Here is a 14,679-nt window from a genome sequence, read left to right on the forward strand (position 1 = left end):
AGAACCCCGTCTTGAAGTCACGGATTTCAGCAAGAGAAGAACTGCTAGACAGAAAGAGATGGAAGAAGGAAAGAGTGGAGGGGGGCAGCTGAAGCGCCAGAGCAGAAGTTAACACGTTTTTTTCCTTCTCTGGGTGACCCACCCCTCTCAGTCATATCAGTCTTCCGACTGCGACCTGGAGTAAAGAGGGCTGACGGTACAAGTTCTTCCTGGGAGAGATGACGCGTGCCTTCAGATAACATGCTATCAAATATCTTGAAGTTCTACTACCCTCAGACGAACTTTCCAGAGACCGCGTCTTCCAATTCGTTCGGGACGAATTTTTGCATGCAAAGTCCCGCCACGAGATCAGCTGCCAAACTTTAGTTATTAAATAAATACGCCTGCCTCAATTTCCTGTAATCGCCTCTGCCGTGGGGAAAAAAATGCAGTTTTATCTTCCAGAGCCGCAGAGGGCTGTGATTGGTGGCCCTCGTCCTACTGTTTTGCATACGACTTCCAGTCTGCAGTGTACAACAGGAAGCAGCAGCTGTCTGAGAGGCCCGGGGAAATACCCAGACACCTGAGCGACGGTTTTCTGTAATGTCCAGCCCTCCAGCGCGGAGCTCGGTTCCCAGGAAGCGTACTTCCTTACAAACCCTGGATTTACTTTTCTGAAAATCTATACTTTCATCTTTGAATTGCTTTTTAGGATAACCGCATGTGGCATGTTCAGTGAGATTTTTTTTTTTTAGTTCCTGCTCTTTTTGTTTGTTTTGCTACTCAAACTCGGATTGGAACTTTTGCTTGAGTTACGACTCTTGGGAATCGTATGTAGAGTGCGCGTCCCAATGGCCTCTTTGAGGTCCTCCCTCGTGCCCCGGATAGGCGTCCTCCTCCTGGGAATCCTCTGCCCGGGCACAGCGGCCATCCGGATCCTGGAGTCGCCTCCCTTCAACTGCTCTCAGGAGGTGAGTGTTAGCGCTTAGGTGAACATGCCTTCTGATCTTCCATAGGTTCTTCACTTGTCACCCTGGCAATGAAGTCACTAAGTAAATATATCAACCTCTGTATTTATGGCAAACGTTCCAGAACTCTTATTTCCCATCCAAGTTTGTGTTCCTCCCTCTCTCACTGCTTTACTGGAGGGGTTTGCCTAATTCATTACTTTTTTGGTGGCCTTTGTCTTGGTTAATCTTCTTCTGGGGGCATTTTCACGATTCTGACCTCGTGTTGGCATCAGAGTGAACTGGAGGCTTTGTCTAACCCCCTATGTTTGTTTTCATGTGAGGAAAGCTCCTTTTACATGGGACTTTGCTCGCTCCTTCCTCTTCTGGAAAGGGGGGAGGGGGTGTTGTGAACTCGCTCCGCGTGTTTTCTGGGGATTTTGCATCCCACTCCTGGTGGGACTTTGGCTACTCCCTTCTCAAGGTCTTTTGTAGCTCTGCTTCCTTACTCTTTTGGAGGGAACTTTGCCCAACTTCCTCTTCGTTGGGTGCTTTTGCTCTTTACCCGTGTGTTCCTAAGTGGGCTTTCCTCACCCCTTACTTTTCTGAGGTTCACTTTGTATCTCTATTTGTTTACTGAAGACTTAACTCTTTCCCTGCTTTCTAGAGGACTTGGTCTTGCTACCTACTTTGTCGAGTGATTTGGTTTGCTCTCCTCTGTTTTGGGTGGCCTGTGCCTCATTTTTCTGCATGACCGAGGCTCACGCCCTGTCTTTGTTAAGAGCCTTTCTTTCATCCTGCACCTCTTGGAACTTTGTCTCCCTCTCTCTGCTCTTCTGTGGTTCATTTCTCTTGGTACTCCTTTGGTCCTTTATCTCTTTCGGTTACTTCCACGATCATCTTGGCTTTGGCCTTCCCTTGCCTTATTGGAACTTTGTCCTCTCCCTTTTTTTTCTCCGCTATGCCCTTCTTCCTGATTTAGGGATTTATCATTCTTCATTCTTTAGAGGCTGTTTATCCAATCCATGTGTTATACCTCACTCAATCCACTTCTTGGTGCTTGCCCCTCAACCCCCCCCCCCCCCCCCCCCATTGGTCTTAGTCCTGGTTCATATTAGCACTATAAACCCCACGGAGTGCCAGATCCCTATAATGCATACAACCTCCACCTTGGTATGTTGTGTTGTCGGTCCAGAAGCACCTAACCAGGTCTGAAAATTGTGACTTTAAGCCAACAGTAGTGTGAGGGAGGGTTTTGAATAATGTTCACTCTTATTGTGTTCCTTCAGACTTCTCTTAAATCTGCTTCCTTTGTGCTATGTAAACACATTGACCAAAACACTCACATGGTAGTGTGTTCTTGGTCACTAAACCTAGTGACAATTGTTCATATCTTATCTTCTAGTGTTGGGTGGCATGTCGTTTTTGTGGCATAAGGTGTGTGCTACATCTTTTTTTATGTTATTTGTTAGTAGAATGGTGAGATTGTTTTCTGTTTCTGCTATTTCAGTTTGTTTATTTATTAGGAATTTAAAAACCAACATCACAAGCCATATCACACATAGGGGTCATAAATAGATTCAAACCCAATCTGTGGTGAAGCATAGGATAGAACAAAAAGATTACAAATGGAATGTATGATCCAAATGACTGAAAAGTTTTTTGTTTTTTTAAAAGCCTTTATGAATTAGTCAGTTTAAGCATAGTGCCTATCTGTGCAAGCAGATCAATCAATCAATCAAAGACACTTATAGAGCACGCTACATACCCGTAGGGTCTCAAGGCGCTTGGGGAAGGGGGGGTGCCGCTACTGCTCGAACAGCCAGGTCTTCAGCTTCTTCCTGAAGGAGAGGTGGTCTTGGGTCAGGCGCAGGTCGGTCGGGAGGGAGTTCCAGGTCTTGGCGGCCAGGTAGGAGAAGGACCTTCCTCCTGTAGTCGCTCTTCGGATGCGGGGGACGGCGGCTAGGGCGTGGTTGGCTGATCGTAGGTGGCGTTTGGGAGCGTAGAAGTTGATCCGGCTGTTGAGGTAGCTCGGGCCTTGGTCGTGTAGGGCTTTGTGTGCGTGGGTGAGGAGGCGGAAGGTGATTCTTTTGTTGACGGGGAGCCAGTGAAGGTCTCTCAGATGTCCGGAGATGTGGCTGGTTCGTGGGATGTCGAGGATGAGTCTGGCTGAGGCGTTCTGGATCCGCTGGAGTCTCTTCTGGAGCTTGGCGGTGGTACCGGCGTAGAGAGCGTTGCCGTAGTCCAGTCGGCTAGTGACGAGGGCCTGGGTGACGGTCTTCCTGGTCTCGGTGGGGATCCACCGGAAGATCTTCCGTAGCATGCGTAGGATGTTGAATCACGCAGAGGAGACGTTGTTGACTTGCCTGGTCATGGAGAGGGAGGAGTCCAGGATGAAGCCCAGGTTGCGTGCATGGTCTGTCGGTTTGGGTGCGGTGCCCAGGGCGGGAGGCCACCAGGAGTCGTCCCAGGCGGAGGGTGAAGAGCCCAGGATGAGGACCTCCGTCTTGTCAGAGTTCAGTTTCAGGCGGCTGGTCGTCATCCACTCGGCTACCTCTTTCATCCCTTCGTGCAGGTTGGCTCTGGCGGTGGCGGGGTCGTTGGTCAGGGAGAGGATCAGCTGGGTGTCGTCGGCGTAGGAGATTATGCTGAGGTTGTGTTGGCGTGCGATGGCCGCGAGGGGGCTCATGTAGACGTTGAAGAGGGTGGGGCTCAGAGAGGATCCTTGAGGGACGCCGCAGATGACTTCGGAGGCCTCTGACTTGTACGGTGGTAGGCGGACTCTCTGTGTTCTTCCGTCGAGGAAGGAGGTGATCCTTTCCAGCGCCTTGGCCTGGATTCCGATGTTGCTGAGGCGCTGTACTAGGGTGCGGTGGCAGACAGTGTCGAATGCCGCGGAGAGGTCTAGGAGGATGAGGGCCGCTGTTTCTCCGTTGTCCATCAGGGCTCGGATGTCATCGGTGGCGGCGATGAGGGCGGTCTCGGTGCTGTGATTGGCTCGGAAGCCGGACTGTGAGGGGTTGAGGGATCCATTCGTCTCGAGGAAGGCGGCCATCTGCTTGTTGACGGTCTTCTCGATGACTTTGGCTGGAAACGGGAGGAGCGAGATGGGGCGGTAGTTCTTGAGTTCGGTGGGGTCCGCTGTTGGTTTCTTGAGTAGAGCGCTGAGTTCGGCGTGCTTCCAGCTCTCAGGGAAGGTGGCGGTGTCGAAGGATGTGTTGATGAAGTCTCGCAGGTGGGGTGCGATGACAGCGTCGGCCTTGTTGAAGACGTGGTGAGGGCAGGGGTCGGTCGGTGATCCGGAGTGCAGTGCAGTGTATTTGCCTCATGACTGCAAATTTATGGTTCTCCTCTCCAATAAACGTTTCTGCCAGGAGACCATGATTGATTGATCTCCAGTGTTGTCCAGTGCTTATTGGTAGAGTGGCTACATAAGATATTAATGTAGACACATTTGAAAATCAATCATCATGTATCAAAATGTTATCAATAATGCACTCTTTAGTTGATGTTACTGATTGTGCCCGAGCACTCAAATGTTACCCACATTGGTGGATCGTGTTTCAAATTCCACCCTACTGAATTTCAGGGCGATGTGCAGGGGAAAGGTACGAGACCCAATGCACAAACTCAACCAAGGGTAAACTGGTAGTATAATAAAACAGCTTTACAATATAACATTGCTCAGGGTCGAGTGCCTCCCTTCTGCCTGGACCTCAGGTGTTGGACTAGGTAACTGAAGCTCTTAATCAATGCCTGAATTCTTTCCTCCTTTGCAGGGGATGAAGATTCTGAGGCATATGGAAATAAAACCATGGTCTGAAGCAGGAGTCTGTTGAAATAGGGTTTTGTAGAAAAGGAGAAAACCCTGCCTCAGGATATATAGGCCCTAGCTATGGGGTCCACACTGATATATATGGAGGGGTGATTAACCAAGGGGTTGACGGCACATAGCAGAATCACATGGTCGAATCAGGGGGACTGAACAACTTCATTTTATGAAAATATATTTTTTATTTTTATTATTATTTTATGGTACAAAAATTACTCTTATTGTGGGGCAAAATAGATATTGGTTATGATATATCACAAAAAGCACATAAAAACAGATAGATTTGAAGGCAAAACTTTCACAACAGTTCATCCTACCCAGTAACAGCCTCAATTCACACGCACATACTCATTCATTTCAACCCTACTTACACTCTCTCTCTGAGTTGCATACATCAATCACTCTCTCATTCATTCTACTTTCCCTTGCATTTATAACACATAGGTATGTCCCCTGGAAAACAGCTATTGCCCGCATAACACCAGGACCTGTAGCTAAATACCAACTACCCGGATGAACATCCCGACATGATCACCTATGTGTTATAAATTGTTTTGCCTTCAAATCTATCCCCCTGATTCGACCATGTGATTCTGCTATGTGCCGTCAACCCCTTGGTTAATCACCCCTCCATATATATCAGGAACCCCCTTCTCTGTTCAGTTCTTTCGAAATAGGGTTTTGTATCAACCTATTGGTTGAATTGGGCTATTTAGCTCTTTGTTTTGTCTTTGAAGAGGTGTGGCGCCGAGGCCAGGGCGACTGAGGTGTGGCGCCGAGGCCAGGGCGATTAATGCTGGACGCTGGGGATCACGGTTTTATCTCTGGCTCCGGCGGCAGGGGTCTGCCCTGCACCAGGTGACTCTGGGCATTAGCTCGCTTAATCTACCCAACGGCCCCCAGCGCCGAGATACCCCTTCGGGGGTGATTCGTGCACTATACAAGTACTGGATTTAATGCTGTGACCTCTGGATAAGACTCCCACCTGGTGGGCACTGTGGAGTGCAGTTTGAATCTGTCTGATTTAGGCTGCTGACCAGCTGCTTTTATCTCCCACACCTGGTGTAAGTTGGGCAAAGAGTTCAGGAGGTACGAGTGATATCGTTCAATTATCCCTCCATTCCCTCCAGAATTTCATCAGACATGACTGACGGGGTGCGGGTGCTGCCAGGGCTTCGAAGAAGGAACCCACAAGCATGTTTTCCAGCTCCTGCAAGCTGCAGAGTGTGGAAGGGGTCGTGCCATAGGGAGATGAAGTGGCAGAGTTTAATATGCTTGGGGAGGAGGAAGGAAAACCAATAAATATCTCCAAACAAGATCCCCATATCACCGTTGTAGGAGAGTGGGGTCTGCTTTCCTATGGTCACCCCACTTTTTGCTTTTTGCTTCACTGGTTTTCGACTTAATTTGGCTGTGGGCCTGCTAATCGGACCCACAGCCCAGCTGTTCTCTCTCTAAATTCACTACAATGCACTGTAGGTGCATTACCAATTGGATAATACTGGATCACCCTATGAGCCCCTGTACAGTGTACCATTGGTAACCAGGGCATAGGTGCATCCAAGGCCTACCAGGGGCTGCAGCATATCTTTTGCCACCCCTGGCTGGCCATTCAAATCAACACAACTGGCTGATCACTCAGCTGGGGCAAGGGGGTGTAATCACCCCTTGCTTAGATATAGTATACCTATATCTAACCTTATGTCTGAACGCATATACACCTATAAGTCACTCCTATGGCAGGCCTTAACAATCCTGGAGGCAGAGTGCTTGGTTTTATGTGAGATGGTGCTCTAGCATGAGCTGAGCCTGTCTACAGCTTTCGGAACCATATCCTTCAGCTGTTCTGGGAAACTGCCATACCATATACTCTTAAGTGCATTATAATCCTCACGGTTAGATGCTAACTATGGTTTGGCTTTATCGAAACATGTCAAGTAAGGTGTCATACGATTTGGAATACTACCCCCTTGCCAGTCCTGGCGAAGGGGGTAGCATTCCACCCTTCTAGACGGAGACGACATGTTGTTCTAACTATTCCCGGTTAAAGTTAACCAGAGCCTCAGCATCATAAAATGGATGCTGCTGCCACAGACACAAGTCTGACCTCCTGCTGCTGGGAGTCTTTCCAGCGAGGGAGACTTGGACAATAGGTTTCCTGCTTTGGGAGGTGCTAGCACCACCCCAGACAGGATTTTGTGTATTGGGACAGGGAGGGCTCAAAGGATTGAGAAATGCCTGGGGCACACAAGGTGTCCCATGCATAGTCCAGTTCAAACCGGTGCTGGGGCTTTTCTGCCCAAGCTCTGGCGCAAAACTGGACAAAGGGAAAGGGGTGAAACCGCCCCCTTCCCTGGTCCCACCCATAGGAGGGACCTAGCAGGTAATCCAGCCCCTAAGATCAGTATATAGGTAGGAGCTGGGACTTTAGATTATCCTGACTGAAACTTTGAAACAAAACTCTGGACCTTCATCACTCTACTTTGGAAGAAGACGACTGAAGAATCTCCCTTGTGGTCAAGGAGTGAACACCCTGCACAAGCAGGCACCAACCAGCGATCGACGGCTTGCTTTGCCGCCACCTCCCGCCGGAGCTCAGAGCCTGACAAGAACCGGATTCCCAGACCTCCAACAGCCCGATTCACAGTCCCTGCAAAGCTGAGACCCGTGGAGGGGACGTGGGACCGGCCATCTTGAAAAGTCTGCGACCTGTTAACTGTGCAGCCCCCGAGGTCCCCTCGAAGCTGTGCATTGGGGATTGAGAAGCCCCAGCCCCGAGCAGCATCTGCACCGAAGATCAGCCCTGCACACTCCACAAATTCTGCGTGGGGCCCTTTTGCATTTTCCTGCTTGACGCGTCTGCCCGGTCACTTGCCCGTTGGCTAGTGGCCATCTTGGCGACAATCCCGGGAAACTACACCGCTGGTCTGGTTGCTCCTGACTGGCCTTTGCTTCCCTGAAAAGAAGCAGCCCCTCAGACCTTGCTGGTCTGAGTAAGAAGCCTACATCGATTCCTGCGTGAGTTGCCTTTGCCAAGGCTTGTTGCCTCCAATCTTGAAGCCGACACCGCCGACAGCGAGAGCCTTCGTGGGACAGCTCGTGACTCCATCCTGCAATTCCCAAGGCCCGAGGCCTTACCATTGTTCGTGTCGTGGTACTTATACCACTTTTTAGGTCGAGCATTCGAGACCTCTTGTATACTTTAGTATACCTATTTGCTTACTTGAATATGTGGACACGAGTCGGACGCGCGCTTTTTCAGTGTCAGATTTCTCCTTGTGAGCGCGCTTTTGCTTCTGGCTGTTTGCTGTGAATGTCGGATTCTGACGCGCGCCTTGGATTTGGGTTGCACGTGTCAGAATCCGACTCCATGCTCCATAGGTTTCAGTTTCGTTTTGACCATCTGCACGACGCGACGAGACCGGGCACATAGTTAGTACCCAGTACTTTCCTTCAGTTGCTGGCGAGGATGCAGTGTCGTGAGACCACCGCTAGGGCGCTGCCGATACTCTCTGAGAATATCGTGATTCTCTCCGCCGAAAACAGCAGGCCACACTCTGTTCCTGCAAGTTTCTTTGGGAAAACGGAGGTGCGCAGTGCCGGGAGGCTCCCTTCTAGACCCCATTCGGGTCAATGCAGTCCGGTAAGCGTTCCATGAGCACACACAGGCCACAGCCGCTTTTCAGTACGGTGGGCTGTGCCTAATAATGCTGGCTGTGCTAACAGGTGGTCGGGGCATGGCCTTTGTCCTGGGGGCTGCTCCAGGAGGCGTTGCGGGCTCGCTTTTCCCCGCTGAAGGGAGAGAGGGGCACTCAGTGTCTTATTTAGCTCCTTCAGGACACTGCTGGCAGGACGCTCCTCGCAGGGCACCGAGAGAAGGTGCACAAGTGGCGGGGTTTGCAGTTAGCAATTTTTCTGCAGCGCGTGGGGTGTCACGGGTAGGTTGCTGCGGGGGCATGTGCAGAGGGACAGCCGCAGGGCCTTACCGCTGGACGTTAAAATCTTTGTCCAGTTGTTTTCCGCCCCGACTCCCCCTAATCGTGCTGGCAGCAGGTGTGATACGGGGTGACTCTGGCTCGCAGACAGCAGCAGGGCGGCGTGTCGACCTTGAAGTTACAGGGGCCGCTGCTTTGCATGCGCACCGCACAGGCCTTCCTAGCGCTGCGGGCTGTACTCTGCTTTTCCGGCGCTAGATGCATAAGTGCAGAAGTGTGTTCCACATATGCCACTGCAGTAAAGATAACAATGTTTGCTACGAGCCTAATTTGCACTTTATTATCCCGTCGCTGTCTCCTTTCCCAACACTTCCAACACTTCCAAAAACTATTCAAACTCGCCCAGACTGCTTGGCTCCCTTCTTTTTATGATAAAAAAAAGTGTGAATACATTACAATTAGCTTTAAGGCAACTTTACCCTTTTTGATAATCTAAAACTTCTTTCGACAAAATGGAGTTGCTTTGGTTTTTTTGTGCTTGCTTTGGTGCATTTAATAAATGTATTTATTTACTTTAAAAATATGTTTACAATTTGCTGTTATGGAAATTGAAGTAGAGGATGTGGCATAATAGCCAAAGCCGCTGACTTTAGTGCTGGGGAACAAAGTCCGCATTTCGGGGTCAGCTCAACATCTTGTTTTTTAAATAGCTACTGCATCATGACGTACACGTCATCACACTGGTGTCACTGGAGCGTCTTGACAGATACATGCACATGTGAGATGGTGACGCCAGATACATGCACATGCAAGATGGGCATGTGCTTATTTTCTTTGTTTTTTGGGCGTTTTTGGGAAATGCCTCTCGTCATTGGAAAACAAGCACTTTTTATATTTTTGCTCATTCACAACAACATAGGCGAAACAATTGACATAGCTAGAGATCGAGTTGTGCCTTTGGCTAAACATATTGCACTTGCCAATTATTCATTTTACTGCTGCCAAGAAGGACCACGTGAAGTGTGATAAGTTCAGCCAGTTCAGCCCTTTTTTTTATACAACAGCTCTTTGCATGCTGCGATTTATTAACCTATACTTACGCTGTTAACAGTGAAACTACAAGTCCCAGCATGCAGTGTGCTTTTGGCTGTAAAGCTAGACCTGGCTGAGACCTCATATGTGATATTGGGCAACATTGTAGCTGTGTTGACCAAAGAATCAAGGTGACGCATACAGTGTTAGTATGCAGATTACCACATATGAACACGAATTTTGCTTTATTGCCAAATTTAAGCACCCACAACTTCATCTTTGACTCTTCAATCTGGGTCACCCTCACACACCCTCTCACCCCCTCACCCTCACACCCCCTCATCTACCCCCTCAACCTCACCCACCCTCGCCCTCACATCCCCTCATCCCCCTCACCCCCACACACCCTCACACCCCCTCAACCTCACACCCCCTCAACCTCACGCCCCCTCAACCTCACACCCCCTCCACATCACACCCCCTCAACCTCACACCCCTCAACCTCACACCCCCTCACCCTCACATACCCTCATCCTCAAACCCCCTCACACACACCCTCACACCCCCTCACCCTTACCCTCACAAACTCACCCTCTCGAACCCTCACACACACTCTCACCCCCTCTCACCCTCACACCCCCTCTCCCCTATCACCCGCGCACCCCCCTCACCCTCACACAGCCCCTCATACACCCTCTCACCCCTCTCACCCTCACTTACCCTCTCACCCTCACACACCCTCTAACCCACACACGCCCTCTCACCCTCACACACCCCCTCACCCTCACACACCCCCTCACCCTCACACACCCCCTCACCCTCACACACCCACCTCACCCTCACACACCCACCTCACCCTCACACACCCTTTCACCCTCACACACCCCCTCACCCTCACACCCCCCCTCACACACCCTCTTACCCTCACACACCCTCTCACCCGCACACACCTCTCACCCGCACACACCCCCTCACCCCCTCCCTCACACCCCCTCAGCCTCACATCCCCTCACCCACCCACCCTCACACCCCCTCACCCTCACACCCTCTCACCCCCCACACCCCCCCACACCCTCACACACCCCCTTGCACCCCTCACATCCTCAAGCCCCCTCACACCCCCTCACCCTCACCTCCCTCATCCCCACAACCCACACCCCCTCACGCCCCCTCACCCTCATGCCCCCTCACCCTCACGCCCCCTCACCCTCATGCCCCCTCACCCTCATGCCCCCTCACCCTCACGCCCCCTCACCCTCACGCCCCCTCACCCTCACGCCCCCTCACCCTCACGCCCCCTCATCCTCACACCCCTCATCCTCACACCCCTCATCCTCCCTCACACCCACAGACCCCTTCACCCCCCCTCACCCTCACTCACCTTCTCACCCATGCTCACCCACCCTTTCACCCTCACCCTCACTCACCCACCCTCACCCTCACACAACGTCTCACCCACCCCTTCACCCTCACACACACCCTCACTCTCACACACACCCTCACTCTCACACACACCCTCACTCTCACACACACCCTTACCCTCAAACACCCTCACCCTCTCACATCCCCTCACACACCTTCACCCCCTCACGCCCCCTCACCCCCTCACGCCCCCTCAACCTCACACCCCCTCAACATCACACCCCCTCAACCTCACACCCCTCAACCTCACACCCCCTCACCCTCACATACCCTCATCCTCAAACCCCCTCACACACACCCTCACACCCCCTCACCCTTACCCTCACCCTCACAAACTCACCCTCTCGAACCCTCACACACACTCTCACCCTCACATCCCCTCTCCCCTATCACCCGCGCACCCCCCTCACCCTCACACAGCCCCTCATACACCCTCTCACCCCTCTCACCCTCACTTACCCTCTCACCCTCACACACCCTCTAACCCACACACACCCTCTAACCCACACACGCCCTCTCACCCTCACACACCCCCTCACCCTCACACACCCCCTCACCCTCACACACCCCCTCACCCTCACACACCCACCTCACCCTCACACACCCACCTCACCCTCACACACCCTTTCACCCTCACACACCCCCTCACCCTCACACCCCCCCTCACACACCCTCTTACCCTCACACACCCTCTCACCCGCACACACCTCTCACCCGCACACACCCCCTCACCCCCTCCCTCACACCCCCTCAGCCTCACATCCCCTCACCCACCCACCCTCACACCCCCTCACCCTCACACCCTCTCACCCCCCACACCCTCCCACACCCTCACACACCCCCTTGCACCCCTCACACCCTCAAGCCCCCTCACACCCCCTCACCCTCACCTCCCTCACCCTCACTCATCCCCACAACCCACACCCCCTCACGCCCCCTCACCCTCACGCCCCCTCACCCTCACGCCCCCTCACCGTCACGCCCCCTCACCCTCATGCCCCCTCACCCTCATGCCCCCTCACCCTCATGCCCCCTCACCCTCACGCCCCCTCACCCTCACGCCCCCTCATCCTCACACCCCTCATCCTCACACCCCTCATCCTCCCTCACACCCACAGACCCCTTCACCCCCCCTCACCCTCACTCACCTTCTCACCCATGCTCACCCACCCTTTCACCCTCACCCTCACTCACCCACCCTCACCCTCACACAACGTCTCACCCACCCCTTCACCCTCACACACACCCTCACACACACCCTCACTCTCACACACACCCTCACTCTCACACACACCCTTACCCTCAAACACCCTCACCCTCTCACATCCCCTCACACACCTTCACCCTCTCACACCCCCTCACCCTCACCCTCCCTCACCCTCTCACACCCCCTCACCCACTCACACCCTCTCACCCTCACCCTTGCACGCCCTCACACACACACTCGCACTCTCACACACCCTAGCTCTCACAGACCCTCGCTCTCACACACCCTCGCTCTCACACACCCTCGCTCTCACACACCCTCGCTCTCACACACCCTCGCTCTCACACACCCTCGCTCTCACACACCCTCGCTCTCACACACCCTCGCTCTCACACACCCTCGCTCTCACACACCCTCACTCTCACACACCCTCACCCTCTCACACACCCTCACCCTCTCACATACCTCTACCACTCTACCGCCCTCACTCTACCACTCTATCGCCCTCACTCTACCACTCTATCGCCCTCACTCTACCGCCCTCACTCTACCACTCTACAGCCCTCACTCTACCGCCCTCACTCACTCTACCGCCCTCACTCACTCTACCGCCCTCACTCACTCTACCGCCCTCACTCACTCTACCGACCTCACTCACTCTACCGCCCTCACTCACTCTACCGCCCTCACTCAGTCTACCACCCTCACTCACTGTACCGCCCTCACTCACTCTACTGCCCTCACTCATCTACCTATCTATCGCCCTCCCTCGCTCTATCTATCTATCGCCCTCCCTCCCTCGCTCTATTTATCTATCGCCCTCCCTCCCTCGCTCTATTTATCTATCTATCGCCCTCCCTCACTCGATCTATATATCGCCCTCCCTCTATATCGATAGCCTGACTCCCTCTATCTATCGCCCTCACTCACTCTATCTAGCGCGCCCTCACTCACTCTATCTAGCGCACCACCACAGCATCTTTCAGGGGTACCACAGCATCACTCAGCATCACCACAACATCACTCAGGGGCACCACAACATCAATATACGCTACCAAAGCATCACTGAACGCCACAGCATCACTCGTCGCCACCACAGTATCAATCTGTGCAACCATTCAACATCAACTGGTTCAAATATGTTCTCTCAATGTTTCAAGCTTTATTACAAATGTCACAAAGATGTTAATATTTCACTTCTGTTCTTGTTTAATATATGGTTTGACTAGCCACCCCGCCCTATCCATAATTGTGCAATTGTCTATTCTACTAAGTTGCTTGTTTTGTGCTTGTGCTTCTGTGCTCATAAAGAGGTCAGGGGTTTGTTTAGAAATAAATACATATGTATTTTCCATATATATCTTGTGTGGTGTCCTTTCATTTGGTATTAAGGGGATTTCATATGGTAAAACAGCTTCACATGCCCTCTTGAGTTTAGCCTAAGACTGCTTTGTCCATGCTACCCCTAGGATAGCTGGTCTATAAGGTTAACTTTACAACCATCACCATAAGGGTTGTTTGGACTGGTGCAAGGTGCTCACTAGAATAGTGAACATCATATACCAGGCCAACTTCTCACAGCCGTTACTTCTCCCCCACCTGGACCTCACTGCAGTAAATGGAGTCGGCTCCTTATGCTCCATAGGCTATGAATTTAACGTTCTGACAAATCTTTCTAACCACTTCATTCCTCACCTTTTGAATTCTATTAGGTGAGAGACTGGATCAAGCTTTCTTTCCTGTAATAGGTCCCATGCGCCAACAGTTGGCACCTTTGCACTCTGTGGCAGCTCCGTCCCATGAAGACCGAGAATTGCAGATAAGCAACAACACTGCATGCAGTCTGTTATTCTTTCCTAGGCCTTTGAAGTGGAGACAGAGCTATGTTGCCAGCTGTTTTTACTGATTCTACCCAAATCCTTTTTTGTCAGTGTGCAGCGATGTCTCCCACTAAAACCACATGGATTGCAGCAGCTGATAATTAATTGATCTCCAGCTTCTAAACACTTTCCACAAATGGACAAATCAAAAATGCTGATGCCAGCTTAGATCTTGGCTGCTTTGAGTCCTAGTAACAGAATGGTTTCCTTGGACGTGCAACACGTATACGTTTTTGATCTGTGGTCTACATGCTTTTCCTCTGGATTGTCTTAGGGCCAAAGCACTTCTAGTTCACTGCCCTGCCATTCGGCCTTCCCTCTGCCTCACTGGTGTTCACACAAGTGATATCAGTGGTCTCCTCTCCTCATCACAGGTTGGGAAGTCATATATTCCTCTTCTTAGACAATTGGCTGCTCAAGACAGGTCTCCTCACTAGGTCTCAGA

General features: G+C 51.8%; 1 protein-coding gene across 1 annotated transcript in view; it reads left to right on the forward strand.

The window, feature by feature from the left end:
- Positions 1 to 400: 400 nt before the first annotated feature.
- Positions 401 to 14,679, forward strand: part of IL17RA (interleukin 17 receptor A) — a 263,698-nt gene continuing 249,419 nt past the window's right edge. The window contains exon 1 of the mRNA XM_086952880.1: positions 401 to 950. Within this exon, the coding sequence (XP_086809006.1) occupies positions 831 to 950 (120 nt within the window). The 5' untranslated portion in view covers positions 401 to 830. The remainder of the gene's footprint in view (positions 951 to 14,679) is intronic.

Source organism: Lissotriton vulgaris, chromosome 1_2 (genome assembly GCF_964263255.1).
Source record: "Lissotriton vulgaris chromosome 1_2, aLisVul1.2, whole genome shotgun sequence".
NCBI lineage: Eukaryota > Metazoa > Chordata > Amphibia > Caudata > Salamandridae > Lissotriton > Lissotriton vulgaris.